This window comes from Poecile atricapillus, chromosome 28 (genome assembly GCF_030490865.1).
Source record: "Poecile atricapillus isolate bPoeAtr1 chromosome 28, bPoeAtr1.hap1, whole genome shotgun sequence".
Taxonomy (NCBI): Eukaryota; Metazoa; Chordata; class Aves; order Passeriformes; family Paridae; genus Poecile; species Poecile atricapillus.
The window spans coordinates 5,816,044-5,837,569 of NC_081276.1; the positions used below are offsets into that span (position 1 = coordinate 5,816,044).

The window sequence follows — 21,526 nt, forward strand, 5'->3', positions numbered from 1 at the left end:
TAGGAAAAAGGCTATAATTAATAAAGAACTAAAGATGAATCAACTGCAAAGCTTCTTTTCTCTGCTGTTAAGATATGGCAACCCTGTGTTCATCAAAAAGAACAACAGAAATATATCATTCTAAGGCCATGCTGAGATTGCCACACAGAACAGCAAACTTTCCTGAAAGCTTTCAAAAGCTGCTTTCTGCAATCTTGTTGAAATTGGTGATTGAAACAATGAGGAAAAAGAACATCCTGATCAGCTGATGATTAAAGAATGTCTGGCAGAACAGTGGCTACAGTCCTTGCCTGATCAGCACCAGTAAAACTTCTCTCAACAAGACACTATCCTAAACCAGAACTCTGAGCACAGATCAAAACTGTTCCCATACATGCAGGGTGGGGGCAGGGGCGTCAGGAATTAATAACCCATTACTCAGGACATGCCATGTCAGTCAATAATGATCTCACCCAGCTCAGGTATGGTCCCTGTGGGACACTGGAGTGACAAGCAAAGAACAAATCTGTCTCTCATGGTAACCACAGTTCTGTCTACTGCTTGCCATAGTGATACTTAACCTTGAGAAATTCACCTTTGATCATGGATCCCACCATCTGCTCTCTAAGCAAAAGTTTCAGGTAGTAACCAATAGCCCACTGGTGAGCAGTCCCTCCTGTCTGCTTCCCACAATGTGCATGATACCACCTACTAATGGCAGGTGATGTTTTCCGCCATTACCAAAGAAAAGCCAAAAATAATAGAAAATTCAGTCAGCTTTTATAAACAATAAATAAGATCAGACTCAAATTTATACACACTTGAGGACAGCCAATGGGAATTTTAATCTTGAATACTGTGGAAAAATAAAATAGTCTCCTATATGCATGTAGAACTTAGGTGTTTACATATATAGATTTAATAATGCAGAGAGAACAGTATGTGAATTTCACTGGACTATGTTTAACTGTGCTTTTACACAGAAGTTAGAGCTGCTTTGGTGTTTGTTTGGGGGGGGTTGTGGGATTTGTAGGGTTTATTTTAAATTAGTATCTTATTTCACACTAAGCCTAATCATTTTATGAATGCAAATTCCAATGGTTAATAAGAAAACTGAACTGTCAGCAGAAAATCCAGTTTACTAGGTTGGTCCCAAAAGTGAAAGGACAGGATTCTCACATTCCAGTAGGTGGAAAATCTGACAACTGTGTGAAGTTTTACTGATTTCACAGTTCTAAACCAATGTCCACCATCCAACATTAAAACAATAAAACTACAAAGTTCCCTTCTGTGGACATACGCAAAGAAAAAACAGACCTTCTTAAAGGGATGGAGAAAGTATTTAACAACGCTGGTCCAGAGACAAGCCAAAGTATTAGTGCCAAAGAACAGCTTGATGAATCCTGACGAAGTTTGTTGTAATATGTCTAAGGATTAAGACCCTTTTAAAATCTGTATGAAAAAACGTGAGAAGGAAAGTTCAAGAGCAAAGTAACCAGAAGGATCCTATGAATATATGAATATTCTCAAATTTATTTTCTGATTACTGCATCAGAATACTTTTCAGAATTGCTAGCACACAGAACTGCTGTTATGAGCTGTTTTACGCTCATGTTAAAAGTCTAATGAAATTCTATCCACATTGTCTACCTGTCCTCTTACTCTTGCTACATGTGTGCTATCAACAGAATTACATTCTGCCTCTTGCATTTCAAAGGGATACTCCTTCTAGCCTCCAGCAATCTACAGCTTAGAATTTCCCTAAACTAGATGTGTTCATTTTGTTTATAGCACGATTTCACACAGCAAGTGATGTTCCATGCTTAGAAACAGCTGGCGATTTTGAATGTATTGTTACAATGTTAAGTGATAAAAAGGGACCTCAAAGGTACTTCGGTTTTGGGCATACATACACTGACTGCAGGTACTCTAAACAGTCCCCAAGTAAGACATTATCCTATCTGCTCCGCTAAAACTAAATGAAATCAAACCCTTCTCCCAACACCCCAAACATCATTAAATTAGCATCCTAAGAGGTGAGAAAAAGAAAAAAAAATAAAAATTAAAAGCTACACAGTGGCACTGCGATCCATCACATCCCAGAAGTTACAGTTCGGGCTATTTATTGATAGGCTTCCCACAGCAGTTTAACATCATCTCAGTGGTGGGACACCGCACCTTGCTGACGGGGTTTGGGTTTGCACAGGACAGGACTGTCTCCAGTGTGTCACCAACTACATTCTTCCGCCATAAGGGAAGGACAGCTCTGGGGGAAGCAGACACCACAGAATAGGGAAAAGCAAGGCTTAGGAAAACGAATCATCCAGTTTTGCTTACAAAATTCGAGGAAAAAAAAAATCATAGTCGTTTACAAGGATTTGATTCCGAGTATTTACGGGGTCTATAAGATTTCCTATGGTGAGAGGCAAAACTAACCTAAGCCCTTTCAAATCTTCCATCCCACTGCATCAGCCGTCAAGACAGAGGCCGTAGAGGACATCCAATACCCCTGTACCAGAATACGCGTGTGCTGTGGGCGCGGGACATCGGAGGGCCCGGGCCAAGGGACCCGCAGCGGCTCTGCGCTGCAGCCCGGCCGGCCCGGGAGCGCCAACACCGCCCTCAGCGCCGCGTCCGACTCACTCCGCTCCAGTCGCCGGCACAGTCCTCTGCCGGTGCCGAATCCCGGCCTAAGCCGCCTTGAGTGTGTCGCCAGAAGCCCCTCAGCACGACAGCGCGCCCAGAGAGCCCCCGGCCGCCCCAAGGGGGCTGCGCGGGTAGGCGCTGGGTCAGCACAGCCCCAGCTCCCCGCCCGGCGGACGCGCACGGCGCGGCGGCCATGCGGAGCACGCCCCGCGCCGCGCAGGGAACGGGCGGGAACTCGCCGGGCGAGCCCCGGGCCGTGGACCCGACCCGGGACGGAGGCGAGGGGGCGCCCGACAGGCAGTCACTACTCGCCCCCTACTCCGGCCGTACCTCCCGGGTGGTGACCTCCTCCTTCTCCGAGATCTTCAGCAACAGCCGGTCATTCTCCAGCTCCAGCGCCCGCACACGGTCAATATAAACGGCCAGGCGGTCATTGAGCTGCCGCAGTTCCTCCTTCTCCTGCAGCCGAGAGATGCGGGTCGGCGACAGTGGGGTACCGCCGGGGGTGCCGCGGCTCGGAGTGCCTGACATGGCGCTGGGCTGGCGGGCGGGCAGCGACTCATTCAATCCCGCCGCACCGGGGGAGGGAGCACTAAGATGGCGGGCGGGCGTTCCCTCGCGCCGCGGCGCCGCCTGGGACATGCAGTCCCGGTGCCAAGATGGCCGCGGGGTTTAGTGCTGCCCGCCATTTTGCGCCCAATCAGGGACGGCGGGAGGCGGCTCGGGCTGCGTGGTAAGGTCCGAACCGGGCGCGGGGCCTGTTCTGAGGCGAAGAAGTTTTAGAGGCAACAGCGGAAGGGACCGGAGCGACCGACAGGGCTGACCCTCACCCACTCCTGGCGGAGCAGCAGCCCGGATCCCCCGCGGGGCTCAAGCAGTCTGTCGTCTGTATGAAGAGCAAAGAGAAAAAGTAGCAAGAGCATTATGCAAAGGTGGGAATATAGGTCTGGAAAGAGAAACAGGAAAAACAGCAAGAAAATACAGCATACAATGTGAAAACTTAGGGACCCAGGACGAAAAGGTGGGTAGGAGGTATTTGGTCTCAAAACAGCACTAAAATTATTTTAATCCTAATATCAAGTACACCTCAAACTGGAAAACCTTGGAATAAACGCAGCGCTTCTGGATGCTCAATATCCCTGTGGGCAAATAGCTGTCTCTCTAGAAATCACTGTGTAAATCACAGGTTTTCACCTGAATGCATTAGCCTCAAAATGTACATCTGATACAAAAGTATATGTCCTTGCTGCTGTGAGACAGCAGAGTGCCCGTCTCACCTGCTTGGGCATCACCTCTCCCAGGACAGCACTATGTGCCCCTTCATCTCCGTCTCCTACTGAGAGCCAAGGGTGGGAATTTCCACATCAGTCTGTGGAGCTGTGGGTAGCAGTGGGTTCCCTGGATGGTGTTTGTGAGTGACAGCTAAAATGGAAGCAAGATCACTCCCCGTGCGCTTTCTCAAAGGCACAACCTCTCTACATGAGAGTCACTGCCGGCATGGCGCTGCCAGTGAGAGCAGATTATACAACGTGCGACCTAGCATGAAACTCAGCTTTCTGACTGAATCGGGAAAGGAAGCAGAGAGCAGAGACTACAAATCCCAGGGTCCTGTGGTCGCTGCTCGCAGCGAGGTCGGATCCTGCTTCATCCGCCTCCTCCTCTTTGTTCCAGCCAGGCTTGGGAGTTGCAGTACAGTATAGTGCGTGTTTTGAATTTTGGCGCCTGTCTGCAAACTGTAAGCGAATTGTTGCTGGAGCGGCTCCAGCCCCAGTCCCAGCCCCTTCTCCTGCCCCAGCTCCTGCCCCACGCAGTCCATGTCGTCTCCAGCGGCTCTGTCTTCCCCCGAGCAAACAAAAAAATACCCCTGAGCCGTGCACTTAGAGTGAACTTTTTCTCTCTTTAACATTCAGTTTCCAACACCAGCAAATTTGTGGAAGACCGGCTATAAACTCTGGTTGTGTTAAGACAGGAAAAAATATTTTAAGATGCTGAAAGCCTCTTAAGCATTTTTGAGCTAGCTCACTTCTTGTAATTTGATGCGATCATCTGTGCATCTGTCATATTTTAGAAATTCTTTTAAGCTTTTTGCCGAATTTTGATTGATAATGAGAGGGATGATGGGTTTGTCTTCACAAACAAGCTGTGGGTCTGCTGATAAGATGCAACTATCACTGAGAGACAACAGAAACAATAGGATAGATTCCATTGAAAGATGAAAGAGGCACTGAAAGAGCACCATGAATTCCACAAGAGTTGAAAATTAAGAAAAGATTATGCATTGCTGGGGGAAGGTATCCCTGGTATCAGGCGTTCTGGGAAGTCTGTACCTCTCAAGTACCTCAGCCTATGGGGAAAGAGAGAAGGGACAAGCAGCCGGGAATTAGGATAAAAAGGAGGCTGCGCCCTCCAAAAATTTGAGAGACCCCAGGGGAATGCCCCATGGCTTCTCTCTTTATTCGAATAAAGTAAAAGGACTCCTCTGTCTCCTTTTTGGAAATAAACTTCTGGTGTTTGTGGATTAAATTTTCCTGACAATAATAAAAAACAGATGTAAATCCCTTTTGTTCATTAGGTTGAGCCCTCTGGTTTTTTTAGAAAGTGGCTTAGAAACTTTGAATGTTTCAAGAGTTTGTGTGCTTTGGGATTTCGGTGGGTTGTGGGTTTTTTGGGTTTTTTTTATTGAAGTAAAGTTGTTTGTTTGTTTGTTTTCAATATATACTTCCTGAAATATCCAACAGTAATAATACCTCATATTTTCTACATTTTTTAGAAAGTCCTTTCTTTTGCAGTAACCCAGACACACATTTTTGTCCCTGACACCAGTCTCCCCTCATTAACAGAAGATGTATATTCACTTTTCCTATCTCATCTAAAACAAAGAGAATGGTTTGGGGGTGAGATGGGGAGATGAAGAAAGGGAAGTGCAAAACCTGAGTGCCCACTCACCAGCTGTGTTTTCCAGGGAGTGCAACACATGTTTCAGTTGTGGCTTTGGCATCTGTTTAAATATGGGTCCTCTTGGATCCCTCCTATGATAGGGATTTAGTATTGAACCGTGGTCAATATGGTGACTTATCTCTTAATATTTAGCAATTAGTTTTTCATTAGAGACCTTGACAGATCTTTGCTACCCAAAATAATTTTACAATAAACTTCTGTTTTGAGCAAGTAGAATAGGTTTGTTACCCTAAGATAGAATAATTTAGTGTTTGACAAAGGGATGTGTCAGCCTTACCAGGCTAGGAAAGCAGAGGATCACGTCAGTCTCTGGGGCTGTATTCCTGGGCATTCAGATTGGGAATCTAGATTGTTCAGAGTACACTGCAGCTCCTGCCTTGCTCACTCTCCCAGGTTCTCCCTTTGCGGGAAGTGGAGCAGAGAAGGAAGCTGCTGCAGGTATAGGTCCCACCCTGATACAAAGTCAGGAATTTGGAAGAGCCTTGGGCTTATTATTGAAGCTCTGGCTGAAAGACACTTGCAACATATATGATTGTCTGCATAGGATAAGAATAAATTTTTGGAATGTCAGACACAGGCAGTAGAGACAGGCTCTGTTTAGCTCTGGAGTGTTTCTCTCACCAGATAAATGAAGGAATTGCTTCCATGTATGTAATAAAAGACAAAGGAAAATCTTGTGTACCCTTTGATGCAGAGCACCTTCTCATTTGTTGACCAGGTTCCTGTACATTTGGGTGTAACGAATTTTCTGATGCTATCTGGGATTTCATAATGACTCTGACATTTTCATAAATCTGGAGATACAGGATTTCCACTGCTATTTCTTAATTGTTTTGGTTTCTCAGCAGCTGCATCCATGTTCTTCCCTTTCTCATTTTGCACCCTTTTATTTGTATGTCTTGAATAGGATTATTTTATCTTTCCTGTAGCTGCCTAACTCCCCCTCTGCCTCATGTTCTTCACCTTGCTCGAACAGCCAGATAATGTTTCACTGATTGTCTCAGATATTGTCATTAATTTCAGGAAGGAGAAAGGATTGAACATATATCACAGAACATTTTCCTATAAGTCCATACTCAATCTAGCCTCTTCATTAGTGCTCAAAAAATTGCTAGCAATGGCTCCAAGTCTGGAAGAAGCACTCATACCTCACCACAGAGTACTGGTCCTGAATTTCATCTTTCGTTGAATATAATATTTTCCAGCAGTGTCAGGACAGAAAGCACTAAAGCAAGTGGAGAAATTGAATGGTATACCATGAGTCATGGATGAAACCTTCCTCATGCAATACGGGAAAGTTTGCTGAGATGTAAAAAAGAGCAAAGAGGAACATGGTGCACAATTGTGAGGTTAAAGCAAACAACAGACTGTAGGACAAGGGTTTTTTTCAAGACGAGAGGTAAAGAGTAAAATGTGACCTCCTGATCAGTATACAAAGATGTTTACAGTTTGAACAGTAGAATGTTGTCACCATAAGGTGCCTTCGTTGTTAAATACCTCATGTTGTGTCATGTTTGGTAAATATCAATGTTGTTGTGACGGCCTTGTTAAATGCCACCTGGCCTTGTATATTGCCTCTGCTGCTCCCGGCATCCCCAAATGGCACCGATGACCTCACCCAGTATGTAGATGAGCCAAACTCCCATGGGGATTAGCACCCAGGAGAACTGGAATTAACATCTAAAGACTCCTAGAATCAGTGAGCCATGGCACAAACTGGACTCCAAACGACGTTGAGGAGCAATATTGCACAACTTACTGATGTTCTGGACCTCATTGCCATAACTAACAACACTTGCTATGCATGACTACCCTAGATTTACAGTGAGCCAGTGTCTTCTAGGGACTCTCATGGGGATGGAAGCCTCAGCTCTGCCATGCAGCACAGTTGAACACTTCCTCCTCTGGGTCATCCATTGGGAGCAGCACTGGTGTGTGCAGCCCCTCAAGCCTCCCACCTAGATCTGACCTCAATAAAGGCATTAAAAAGGAGCTGGTCTCCTTGCCCCTTCTTCTCACAAGACATCACACTGTTATGCGTAGAGGGTGTATTTATTTCTGAATCCAGCATCTACTGTTTGGCAGGAGTTTTGAAAAATAATATTCTTCTGGTACAGCATTTACCTCCTTATTGAGGCAGAATTCAATCTGTGTCACACTAGGGGAAGTGTCGATCAAGTCTGGACAGGGAGAGAATTCTGGTCTGTGCTTGGAATTGTTCCCTCTTTTGTGGCAGGAAGGCAAGTAACTTCTAAGCGTGGCCCTTTTAGGCCCTTGTACTGGAACCAGACCCTGGTTCCATGTGATCAGAAAGAAAAGAGAATTTAATTCAAAAAACACTTCATATCAAAAAACACTTAATATTGCCCCCCATCTCAACACAAAAGAGGTAAAAGAAGATGCTGAGTGGTCAGTGCTCAAGGCTCCATGACTTTCTACATTTCTGCTTTATCATTTTTCTACAGAGTGATTTACGTGTTGGAGGTCAAAACAAAAGGTTTTTCCTTTTGTTTTTCTTTTCTTTTAGGGAATTTTCCCCCATTTTTGTTGCTGAGGAACAAAACTGGTACTTAAGAGAGGCAAAAGAAGCTGCCAAGCTCAGGAGAGAGGAGGGCATCTGGCTGCACTTCTCTTATCTGAGGGTTTCTCTCAGAGGGGCAAAGATACAGAGATAATTGGGTTGGTAAAAGATGGAGCTGGGGCAGCTGCTAGCTTGCTTGCTCTCTTGGCTTCGGAGGACAGTCAGAGCTGCTGCTTGGGAGAGGGAATTTGCTGGCACTGCCAGAGCCCAGCCTGGCCTTGCTTCTTCTGCCGTGGGGTGAGCCTTTTGCTCATGACAGCAGCCACTGAACTGGGACCATATTAAGACCCTACTTCACCAGAAATGACCCTCACCATCTACTCAGGTGCCTCAGAGGAAACCCCGAGATCCCCAAGACCCCTCTGCTTCCAAGGGAGCCTCTCCAAGTGGTGCTCCGGAGCCAGGCAGCTACTGCCCAGCACCGCCGCTTCTCTGCCACTGCTCCGGGTTTTCACTACACTGTAACCCAGCACCCCTGCCTGCCTGGACGCTCCTCAGCTCCTGTGGAGTTTCTGCTACATTTCATTTGCTACTGTGGAGTTTGCTCATCCCTGCAGCTCCAGCTGCCGCTCCACGGTTCCTGCTGCAGCCCGTCTTGGCCATTGTGGAGAGGCGGCCGAGCTCGCACCACAGCGCCCCCTGCAGCCGCACGGGAATCATCGCACCCGCCCTGCCCGGCCGGGAGCCAACAGCGCCCCTGCCGGCGGTGAGCGGAACTGCACCAACAGGGAAAGTGGCCGCGAGAAGGCCGAGACCGGGTGTGAGGTTCTGGCCGGGACCGGGTGTGAGGTTCTGCCCGGGACCGGGTCTGAGGTTCTGGCTGGGACCGGGTCTGTGGTTCTGGCTGTGACCGAGCCTGTGGTTCTGGCTGGGACCGGGTCTGTGGTTCTGGCTGGGACCGGGTCTGTGGTTCTGTTTGTTGTTGTTGCTGCTGCAGTGGTTGTTTGTTTGCCTTGTTATACACACATACATACTGGTAAAGAACTGTTATTCCTTTTCCCATATCTTCATCTGAAAGCCCTTTGATTCCAAAATTATAATAATTTGGAGGAAAGGGAGTCACATTTTCCATTCCAAGGGAGGTTCCCACCTGCCTTGGCAGACACCTGTCTTTCAAACCAAGAGTCTTTCTCTGTCTCAAGAGAGATGATGTTTATTTTAGTGTCCTTCCTCTTTTCCAGATACAGAATCAGCACAACCTCTGGCCCACCTGACAAATACACTGGATGCACAGCTGAATGGTGGTACCTGGGACCCCACTGTCTTCTGAACCTGAAGCTCATCCTGCTCACTGCAGAGTTATGGATTCTTAAAGTAGGCAAACACACCAGATACAAACTGTTTTCCACCTGTCCATTTGACTGCATTAGTTTTTCAGCCATCCCCCTTCATGGCACCATGGCCAAAAAGTACACTCACCTTCCGAGATCCACCACCTGCAGATATGGAAAGGCAGAGCTCCCTTCCCTCCTGCTAGTGGAGCTGGAATTCCCAGAGGGTCGCTGTGAAGCCTGTACTCACCAACAAATTGTTGTGTCACATTGGATGAAAGATGCTCTCACAGTGGGGGAAGCCCTTTACCCATCAATTCCAAGTATTAACTGAATCACCTCCCCAGAAGGGAGGAGGACAGGTAAGACAGTAGCCTGATACTGCTCAGCAGTACTCCACCTTCCTGTCTTACCCCTTCTTGGCCAAGTTACTTGCATTTGCCAAGATCTAGACCTAGTTTTCTGCTAGATGTCTTCCAGCAGGGTCACCCTGTAAGCCAGCAGTTCCAAGGACGCTGGCAGAGGCTGGTTATAGGGAAGGCAGGCAGGAGACAGGCTCAGCCTCATGCCTAAATTCAAGGCTACGGTCTTATGTTAATTAACAAAATATGCATAGCAACCAATGTGAAAGAACTTTCCACCACTCCCATAGGTAGCCAGAGGCTTTCCCTTTGAGCTGAAAGGGTGTTGCTCTCAATGTTTGGTTTCTTCTGGAAGTGCCCCTTCCCCAGTGCATGCTGGCTGTCCTGCCTCAGGCCTCTGGACCACAAATAGCTGAAAGCTTCACTCATTCTGCAAGGTTCAGAGCTGTGTGATTCTGCCCTGTGCTTCAAATGTCCACGCACAGTGTTTACCCAAGTGGTGAAGCCTCTCTGTCTTCCAGGAAATAATTACAACAGCAGCCAGCAAAAACCTCTGCATAGGGTTCATCACACACACTATTTCTGCAAATGTGGCCCTCTCAATCAGGGGTGGAATTATTCCCATACATAACGGAACACGGCTCTGAAAAGAGGATCTAGGGACAACAGAAATGATAACTTCTCTCTTTACTAGCTAAGAAGTGGCTGTGGCTGTGAGACACAAAACCTGTGATGATGATGATGAGCAAGGCCTCTCTTATGGGCAGACGGTGCTGTGTTGGCCCTGTTTCGGTGCTTGATGATAGTTGCCACCAATGCTGTACTGTGATCTTTCATTGTCCTGTTCTGGGCAGGAGAGAACTGGACAAGGGTCTGTTCAGCCTCTGTTGGTGAGATGACAAAGGTGGAGGGGTCCCTGGTGTGTAATAGAACCAGGGAGCAATAGGAGCCAAACTGAGCCAATGTCCTGCCTTCTCTGAGGGACCTACACAATTGAGGCTTCCCTTACAGCCACTGTACAGGGAGTTTTACGCTGCTGCTCCCCTGGGCCACTGAATGGTGCAACGGGACCATGTGAAACCGACCTTTCCTCCTTGCTGGTCTTGCTGGGGATGGAAAGGTTTCACCCTTATCAGATGAGAAAGGCCACTTACAGACCTACAGATTTCCCTTGGAAGTAGTCACTTTGGACAAATGCAAGCTCCATTTGTATTCCTGCTGCCTTTTACAAGGTGGCCAGTGCTTTGCGACAGCTGGATGCCATGTAGCTAGGACTATGAATGGTTTCTGTGGGAATGAGACCATGCCTCAGTCCCTTGGTGGGCAAGCTGAAAGTCTCTGCTCTCAAGGGGGAGCAGGCTGGATGGTGTGGATGGAGAAGCCAGGGGGCATTGCCCCTTTGTGCAGCACCAGGAAGCTGCATGAACTCTGCCCAGTTGTCACTCTGTACTGATGGGTTCCTGGGCTGTCCAGCCGTAAAGAGTTTCCAGAGAGAGGTGGGAGCACAAACTGGCATCTCATCAGTGGAGCCTGTGAGGACCTCAGTTTTCAGACAGAGGCTTAAAGCTGGCTCTGGTTTCTAGCTCAGTGTATTCTTGGTCCCCCATGCTTCTCCCTGACCCAGTATGTTGGTTTGGCACAGCCTGGTTTTTGGTAGTGGTGGGGGGAGCCACAGGAGTATCTTCTGTGAGAAGCTGCTAGAAGCTTCCACCATGTCTGACAGAGCCAGTCTCTGATGGCTCTGAAGATGGACATGCTGCTGGCACAATTAGAGACGTTGGTAATGCCTCTGTGACAATATATTTAGGAAAAAATCAAAACAGTGCACACGCAGTTTTTTCCAGGGATAGTGAATCACCGCTGCTGGGGCCATTCCTGGTGCAGCGTGTGGCAATGCACTGCCGTAGCCACAGCCATCTCAGTGTGGCCCATGGTGAGCCTTGCCTTCCTGGCCTCCCCTAGCTAACTGTGCTGCGGATAGAAGGGCAGGGGTGGCAGCGGTGGCTCCCCCTCCCAGTGCCCTGCATGAGGAGAGGCGTTCAATAGAGACAGCACGACAGCAGCAGCACCACTGTGCAATGGCAGCAGGACTGCATGGACAGCAGCGGAAACATGGTGAGCAATTCCCCAATGTGGAACCTAAATGAGATCAACTTCTTGGCACTGTGGGATCCTGCAGGAATCTTTGAATTAGTAAAACTTGTTGGCAGTGGTACCTAGAATCAGCAATTTTCTTCTAGTCAGAGAAGGGAAGGAGGTGAGAATATGTGAGGGAGAACAACATGGTGACACCAAGGTCAGTGGGAAAAAAGGAAGGGGAGGAGGTGCTTCAAGCTCCACAGCCAAGATTCCTCTGCAGGCCATGGTGAGGACTGTGGTGAAAAAAATTGTCCCCTTGTCATGCATGAAGTCCATGGAGGATGAAGATATCCACTTGCAGCCCATGGGAAAAGTGGTCATGGTGGAACTGGTGGATGTTAGAGAAAGCTGTGATCTAGTGGGAGACCTGAATAGAGAGGATCCCTGCTTCCAAAGTTAGAGAGAGAGGGCCCTTGCTTCCAAACCGGAGTAGTCTATCCTTAGGGGACTGCCCCCCATGGATGAGTGACCCATGCCACAACTGTTTTGGGACAACTGCCCATGGGAGGGAACCCAATGCGCAGCAGAGCAGACTCTCCCTGAGAGAACAGAAGATGATCTTGAGTCACGAGCTGACCAAAACCCCCACACCCTGTCTCCCTATGCTGTTCATGGGAAGGAGGGAGGGGCTCGCGAGGAAGAAAGGTGTTTTTATGGCTTATTTTACTTCTCATTATCTTCCTCTGAATCTGTTAATAATAAATTTACTTTATACCTTTAAATTTAAACCTGTTTTGCCCTTAAATTGTTTATTTTTGACAAGAACAAACAGAAAAATTGGTCATGAATTGGTTGGTGTGGCCAGGTGTGTGCTGTCATTGACAGCAAAGGAGAAATGTTCAGAGTGAGAAGAAAAGTAGATGAAAAAGTAAACAAAATTCAAGAGATTTATGTAACAACGGAGCAAAAGTAAAGGGCTCAGTAGTCACAGTGCTCATGGATGGCCCACAGAAGAATGGATTCTCCACACAGAATTTTCTCCTACTGGGAGTCCCAGTTATGAAGCCAAATATGTCCTGAGGCTGGCTGACCACCTCTAGGCACTACACTGGAAGGCCTCCCAGCTCCTTGCCAGGTATAAGGTGAAGGTATTCTCCTTATTGGCCTCAGGCCATTCCTCCAGACCCTAACACTGTGTGGAGTGGCCACTGAACCAGAACAGCCTGTGATGGATGTACCATCCACACATATTTGCATAGCAGGAGTAGAAAGGGCAAATAGTGATTTATGTTCTGCAACATTCAAATGTGACAGGCTTGAGCAGATCTGCACATCTGCTCCTCCAGGCCTGGTCAGACCAGCCCAATACTGGCACAGAAGAGAAAATACACACTTCTAGCCATTGGCACTATGACTCCTGCAAGTGGAGGCTCATGTGCATGATGCCCACCATGCATCACTGACTTAACTCTTTATTGCTTTATTGCTTTTTAAGTTAAATTGTCAGTATAAACTGTCAATGGCATAACTGACCATGTAGCCTCAAACTGATCTCTCCACCTTCCTTTATTCTGAGGCCATTTAAATGTCTGCAGTTTCCTAGCAGTTGCTGGCTTCCCACTCCAGACCAGACTGCCCAGCACTGGTAAGAGTTCTTCTATGTCATCAGACCTCAGGGAAAAAGTCTGGACCTGGGCTGAGACAGCACAGTCACACCTACAGCATCCCAAGCCAGAGCCATGCCTTTGAACTATTTTTTCCTTCAGAAACACAGCCAGGAGGAAAAGTGAAAAAGCTGCTACACGAGAGCTGGTCAGAAACATTTAAACAAGACATTTCTCCATTGGAATGTGCTGGCTCATGGAGATGTTTTGTGGAGATGGTTTGATTGCAGTTGAACACTGTCAAGAAACTGCCAGACCTGCTGCCTGGCAATGCTCTTATAAAAACGCAAGCAACAACTGCATCATGGTTCATCAACTACTTCCTTATTATCCAGCAAATACCAGATTAATTCCAGGTTTAAAACTGAGTATGAGTCTTACATGTCAGACAGGTGTTTTCAGGTAGACCCTTCTCCAAGATAACGGCTTGATCATCTAGCTTGATGCCAGACCTCAAGCAAGCCTTAAGGATGTGGTCACATGTGCCATGGGGGTTGCACACACCTGCACTGGGCTGAGGATCATCTCTATTAATGGTGCGAGTAAATCCCCAGAGATGGATGATGCTCTGAACCAGATCTGTCCACACTGCTGGGAGAGACAGAGGTGGACACTGTGCCTGTAAAACTGGGCAATATTTCCTAGTATAGTGAAGGAGAACTGTCCTGGTCTCCTTGGCACACAGGAAGGACTGTCAGCGAATCCATGCCACTTGTTAGTTCTCTACAGTTTGGGAAGCTCAGCATTTTGGACACAGTTGTTGTTTTTCTGGATTCCATGGGGTTATACCTTTTGCACTTGGAGAAGCTCAGAGGTTCCGTCAGAGCAGGCGCAGCCTTAAATTCCTGCACTTGGGCAGATTACCCACTGAGTGAGGACATCCATCCAGCCCCCAAAACAGTGGCCTTGATCTTTCCAGGGCACAGTTTTTTTGCATGCCAGCCTGTCACAGTACACTACATAGGGCCATGCTGAAGCTGATTTTTTTGTACATTCAAGATTTCTGCAGACAGTGTAAAACAAATTAAGTCCTACAAATCTATACTATTCTCATACCCAGAACTGGAGTTTAGCAGTTGTCCTGGGGTGACTTTACTTTTAAGATAGTTTTGGGAGCTAGGGAAGCTGAAGCTGCTGGAGGCTGATGGGAGTTTTTTCTTCTGACCAATTATTGGTCATTTCTGAGAATTGGAGGCAGTTTTAACTATTGAGAAGTGAGATCAACTTATGAACACCACCTTAAGATGTAAAGCCAGGGATCTCTTGTTCTCTTTGGTTTCCTGCTTCTGAAGAGGTAACAAGGCTCTGTCTCAGCTTCCTCTCCCCACTCCAGGCCGGACAAGGCCGCGGAGGGTGGGGGGGAGAAACGGAGCCGGCCGGCCTGGCTTGGTTTGCAGTTTCTGTCGCTGAACTGAAACCTGACACCATAAACATCTGCAGCTTTCCAAGACTTTAACTCTTTTACTACCTGTATGAGACTTACAGATTACTCCTTTTTCCCAGAGAGAGAGAAGGAAGAGAGAGAGAGAAATAATCAACATGAAGAAGACAGCATAAAACCATCAAAGACAGTGAAGAAAAGAGTTAAGTTTTAGATGGAGAAGAGAGAATAAGGAGATGCTTTAATTAAGCTGACATATCTTTCTGTTAAAGCTATGGAGATGGACAATAGTGTTCTGAAAAAAAGCTCCTTTAATTCATGACAGAGTATATTGGGAGGAATGGAGTGTTCAAAGTGTGGATTTTGAGCAAAAGGTGGAGTAATTGTGATACAGTGAGGTGCCGGAACAGAGGGGGGAGAAGTAATAGTTGAAGATTTGGGGCCTTGAGAGGCAATGAGAAAACTTGTTTTCCAAGGAAGCTCACAGAGACAGAGGAAAAGAACTTTTGCCTTTGAATAACTCATCCTTAAAAATGACATCCCTAGACTCATTGACCCATACACACCTCAGAGTGATGTGAAATGGGAGGAGTGAACTGATGACAGATTTCTGGGCAGCTGGCATCAGAGAAATAGAAAGCTATAACAGAAATAGTTTTCTTGTGAGAAACTCCATAGATTAACAGAAGAAGACTTCTGTTTCTCTACAAAGACTGATGAAAAGACTCTAGCAAGAATTAGGACTGTTTCAAACACAGAAGTTTTTTGTCTCTATGTTGTCATGTGAACAAGAAAATGGTTGGGTAGTAGGCGAGAAAAGGGTTTTCTGGAAGTTTTATTCTGGTTTTCTTATTCTTATAGTTTTTATTAATAAACTTTCTTTATTCCTTTTAAGTTTTAAGCCTGTTTTGCTCTTGTTCTAATCCATATCTCACAGCAAGAAATAAGTAAGTTTTCTAGTAATTTTTTTTGTTACTGCTTTAAAACCACGACAGCAGTGCAGAGGAAGCCTGCAAATATCACGATCAAACAAAAGCTTTTCTCATTTGCTGTAGCTCCTGCCCATTTACTCCATCCAAGCAAATCTCTTTCATGGCTGCCCTAAACACCTGATTCTTGCACCTGCCCACCCACATGCATACTCAGAGTGATGGTGGTAAAAAAAAAAAGTAATATGATGCTGGTGGCCTTCAAAATTCAGTACAGAGCACAGGCTGCAAGAGAATGGGGTAGGGCAGGGTCTCTCCTGACTGTACCAAACTCAAGACAGCAAATGGCTTCCTGTTGTAGGTCTCTGGTTAGCCAGAGCTGTTCTTTAAGGATGTGCAGCTCCAACACAAGTGTTAACTGAGGCAGTGCTCCATCACTTTGCTGTTGTCCCCAGCTGTGGACTGGAAAAATGTTTTCCAATGAGAGAGATGTATTGACAGCCCCTAAAAGGGCTCCAAGAGAGATGGAGAGAGATTTTGGACAAGGGAGTGGACAAGGGGGAATGGCTTCCCACTGCCAGAGGGCAGGGTTAGATGGGATATTAGGAAGGAATTCTTCCTTATGAGGGGGGTGAGGCCCAGACACAGGTTGCCTAGAGCAGCTGTGGCTGCCCCTGGAAGTGTCCAAGGCCAGGTTGGACAGAACTCAGAGTAACCTCTGGAAGGTAGAAGGTGTCCCTGCCCATGGCAGGCAGTTGAAACAAGATGAGCTTTAAGGTCCCTTCCAATCCAAACCCAAATCAATCTATTTATCCCTACTATTCTATTCTATTCTATTCTATTCTATTCTATTCTATTCTATTCTATTCTATTCTATTCTATTCTATTCTATTCTATTCTATTCTATTCTATTCTATTCTATTCTATTCTATTCTATTCTATTCTATTCTATTCTATTCTATTCTATTCTATTCTATTCTATTCTATTCTATTCTATTCTATTCTATTCTATTCTATTCTATTCTATTCTATTCTATTCTATTCTATTCTATTCTATTTTTCTATTATTCCCTATTATTCTGCGACCTGAAAGCCATTTTCAAAGAGCTACTCCATGAAACTCTAAACATATAGATATTAACTGAATAATCTTCATGGTCATCTTAGTTCTGTTTCAAGATCATTATACAGCTTAATGAATTATCCCTTGTTAAATACTTTGAGATCTTGGTGGAGCACACTTTGGAGTTGCAGAAAGCATTCCTTTCATCTCCTTGATTAATCATTTAATATGTCCAAGAGAGACTGATCCCATGCACACACTTCATTATCTCCCTAGGCCCATCTTCTTCCTTGTCACATATGTTTTACTCTGTAAACTTTAACTTTGACAGAACCTCTGGCTTAAGGAATCAGCACTGCCAAACACATGTAGTATGTTACAGTGCATGATGGGATAAGTAGATAATTCTCTTTCAAAGTGGAGCCAAAGGTTTCTACTTTGACTTTCTACACTAAAAATTGAACTCCACTAGGAACTGATTTGTTTTTTTGTTTAATATCATAAGACCAAAATATTTCTCTCCAGTGAGACCATGACAAAGGCTGAGCCAGCCTAGCCAGGCATGAGGAACAGAACAAGTTACTGCAGCTGATGGAGGAAAATATGTAAATAACTCTATGATGGTGGGCACCTAGCCAACTGCAGATGGGCTGCAGATTTGAAAATTAAGCACCAGTGGTTGTTTTGAAAAAAACTTGGGTTTGTTTTTATTAGCATGTAGATAAGTGCCAGGCTTTATATATAATAACAATGCAGGGGTGTGAGCGTTGCATGCTCCCCTCCCACAGCTCCACTGGTGTAGCAATGATTTAAGTGATTCTTGGAGAAGACTTGGAATTGCTCTGGGCTGATAACGCAAGCTTTTTGAACTCAGAGGAACTGCATTCAGAGCCAGTCCCCACCCTCCTTCACTGTGCTCCCTAAACTACCAAATGGATAAACAATTAGGAGTTTTGCACATGAGATGAGGGAATGCAAACTCCATAGTTTGCTAAGAATTGGGGCTACCCTGACAGTTGGATCCCAGAAAGTCTAATGAGAATAAAATCAAGCTCTGTCTGTGAAAGACAAAACTCACAGTGTTAGAGATTATTGGCCCAATATTTCATTGAGAGTGATGTGAATAATCCCTTCTTTGGTTATAGAGTAATATTAGTATTTATCTCTTTAAACAGCAGCTACTCTACACAGTCATGCCCAGGGTTCTGGCTCCACAGGTTGATTGGAGGGAAACAGTGGCATTTTTCTTACCTGGACAGATCATCTGTTCTCAGTGGTGCTTTCATGGTATTCAACTGCCAAGAAATCTATTTTCCTAATAGTTTGGAAGAATTCTTGAATCCTGGAAACCCAGTGAGGGTGAGACACAGTAGGTGATGATACCCTGAAGCCTGGTGTATCCTACCATACACCTCCTCCTGCACCTGGGGAACACTGTGAATGAGCTGTACTGCAGGAAGCTTCTCTGTGGCTCCTGTGTTACAGACAGGGCTCTTTTTAGCATGTGCTATGTCTTGATTTGAAAGACAGGTGTCTGCCAAGGAAGGCAGGAATGTCTTTGGGATAGAAGATATGAACCACTTCCCTCCAAATTGTAACTTTGAAATTACGGGGCTGTCAGGCAAAAATATGGGAAAAGGAATGACAGTTCTTTACCAGTATGTATATGTGTATAACAAGGCAAACAAACAACAATGGCAGCAACAACAGACAGAACCACAGACCTGGTCACAGCCAGAACCTCAGACCCAGTCCCAGCCAGAACCTCAGACCCGGTCCCGGCCAGAACCTCACACCCGGTCCCGGCCAGAACCTCAGACCCGGTCCCGGCCAGAACCTCACACCCGGTCCCGGCCAGAACCTCACACCCGGTCCCGGCCAGAACCTCAGACCCAGTCCCAGCCAGAACCTCAGACCCGGTCCCGGCCAGAACCTCACACCCGGTCCCGGCCTTCTCGCGGCCACTTTCCCTGTTGGTGCAGTTCCGCTCACTGCTGGCAGGGGCGCTGTTGGCTCCCGGCCGGGCAGGGCGGGTGCGATGATTCCCGTGCGGCTGCAGGGGGCGCTGTGGTGCGAGCTCGGCCGCCTCTCCACAATGGCCAAGACGGGCTGCAGCAGGAACCGTGGAGCGGCAGCTGGAGCTGCAGGGATGAGCAAACTCCACAGTAGCAAATGAAATGTAGCAGAAACTCCACAGGAGCTGAGGAGCGTCCAGGCAGGCAGGGGTGCTGGGTTACAGTGTAGTGAAAACCTGGAGCAGTGGCAGAGAAGCAGCGGCGCTGGGCAGTAGCTGCCTGGCTCCGGAGCACCACTTGGAGAGGCTCCCTTGGAAGCAGAGGGGTCTTGGGGATCCCAGGGTTTCCTCTGAGGCACCTGAGTAGATGGTGAGGGTCGTTTCTGGTGAAGTAGGGTCTTAATATGGTCCCAGTTCAGTGGCTGCTGTCATGAGCAAAAGTCTCATTTGTGGTAGGAGAAAAGAGTAATGGGCTGGACACCACGGTGGCAGCGATAGGAGCAGCTCAACTGTTCCCTCCAATTCCAAGAGAGAGAGGGGGAGAGATAGAGAGAGAAAGAGCTGAGCCCAACCCAGCCCCTCACCCTCACCCAAAATCTCATGATATCTCTGCCCTTCCAAGAAAAGTCCCCTCAGTTACAGGAGTGCAGCTGCACCCTTCCCCCTACCTTGGCTACTTCTTTCTGTCTTAAGGTGGTTATTGTCTCTTAGCAACAGATGGGAAAAAATCCTTGAGAGAAAAAGAAAGAAGAAAAAAAAAAGAGAAAAATCCTACCCTTAAACAGGCTCTCTTCATAAACTCGGAGCAGTCAGGGGAAAGTAAGGTACTGCACTTTTCCTTCTTTCTTGGTCTTTGGTGAGGTTGTTATAGATGCATAGTATAATATTGGCTTTTCACAAGTATTAGGATGAATGTTATATGTATAATGTTAAAATTACTTTGCTGTATGAATATAGTCTTTATTTCTGCTATTAGCAAAAATGTAGGCATAGTAGTAATAGTTTATATAGTATGCTTATACTGTCTGCTTGGTTGAGATAACATCCAATGAACAGATAGTTGGGACCCTGCTTCTTACCAACACTTACTGTCTGTGGAAAGAAGGAGCCAAGGCTCAAATTAAAAGGTGATAAGAGGATTAAAACCACAAGCCAAGAAACACACATGCTCTGAAAACACAGACCCAAGGAGTGGCCATACAAAAAAGTTCCTGGAAAATGTAAACTAGTTAGTGGAAAACTTTGAATTTGCATGAAGGTCTATGAATATGCATAAATATTTTTTTTTTTATTAAACCATTTAAAATTTACCAGGAAAAGTGAACATGATTTTTCATGAGGTCAAGAGGAGCTCTGGCTTTTCCAGTTCTGTTCCTGATGTCCATGCAATGCCTGTGTATGTCTCTTGGGTAGTTTTGATGCTGCTTCCACCCCCCACATTCTTAATTTTTGTATTTAAATGTGATGCAGAATTTTCCACTCTGTCAGTCTGGCCTCCTGTTGTACTTGCTCAGCATTGGGATGGATCACTCTTATACTTGTTGTCCATTGGTTAATCAGAAATTCAGGTGGCTGTTTTAGATCTATCTCAGCTCACTTCTCCTCCAGGTTGAAAAAGGCTAATTCCTTCCACTGCTCCTCATGCTTCAGACCTCAGACATCTTCATGGCTTTCTTCTGAATTTATTCTAGTTTATCAAAGTTTTTTTTGCATTGCAAGGCCTGAAACATGGCACCACTAGTGTGATCTAGTGAGTGCCAGGAAAAGGGAGCAATCCTTTTTGGCCCCTGCCAGGTGCATCTGTCCATACAGCCCAGGACATCACTGCAGCAGCCAGGATTCACTGCAGATGTTCAGCCTATTTGTGGTCCACTGAGCCCTACCTGTCCATCTCAGCAGAACCAGTCCATACCAGCTTCAGATTCGGCTCCAATCCCAAGGCTTCCTCTACCTTACCTACCTTTTTTCTGCCCTCCTGTCCTTGGGTTCACCTGATGGGTAACATCTTACTTGTAATGCTTCTAGGAAAGCAGTAAGTTAAAGAGTGAAGAGATGTAATGCAGAATCCAAAGAAAGATTCAGGAGAGATGCAAACCATTTGCAAATGCTGGGAATGTAGAAGAAGACATTTAACAATGTTGGAATGGGGAAAAAGCTTCTGGAACCTGAAAACCAGGATTTTCTATTATGGACTTGTGCAGACAACTATAGGAGGCAATGTTATGAATGAATGAAATTAGACAACTAGGTCTATTGAGTTAATAGCAATTTAATTTAAAAAAATTAGTGAATTGAATAGCAAATTGGTATAAAATAATACAATTTAGTAAAATAATACAATTTAGTGAATTGAATAGCAATTTAGTATAAATGAATACAATTTAGTGAATACATACATATATATATATATATATATATATATATATATATATATATATATATATAATGATTTGCCAGTAATTAAATCTGATTAAAACATAAGCAAAACCAGCCGGGGTATGGAGAGGGCTTCTCACCCTACTTCATGAACAAAACAAAGCAATTCAAACTAAACTTATATACTATATGCTTATACAGATTCATTAGTGTTTCCTTTAAG

At 45.8% G+C, this 21,526-nt stretch overlaps 1 protein-coding gene across 1 annotated transcript in view; it reads right to left on the reverse strand.

The window, feature by feature from the left end:
- LMNB2 (lamin B2) overlaps positions 1–5,165 on the reverse strand; it is a 47,280-nt gene extending 42,115 nt beyond the window's left edge. The window contains exon 1 of the mRNA XM_058858398.1: positions 2,956–5,165. Coding sequence (XP_058714381.1) covers positions 2,956–3,267 — 312 coding nt within the window. The 5' untranslated portion in view covers positions 3,268–5,165. The remainder of the gene's footprint in view (positions 1–2,955) is intronic.
- Between the last annotated feature and the right edge of the window lie 16,361 nt (positions 5,166–21,526).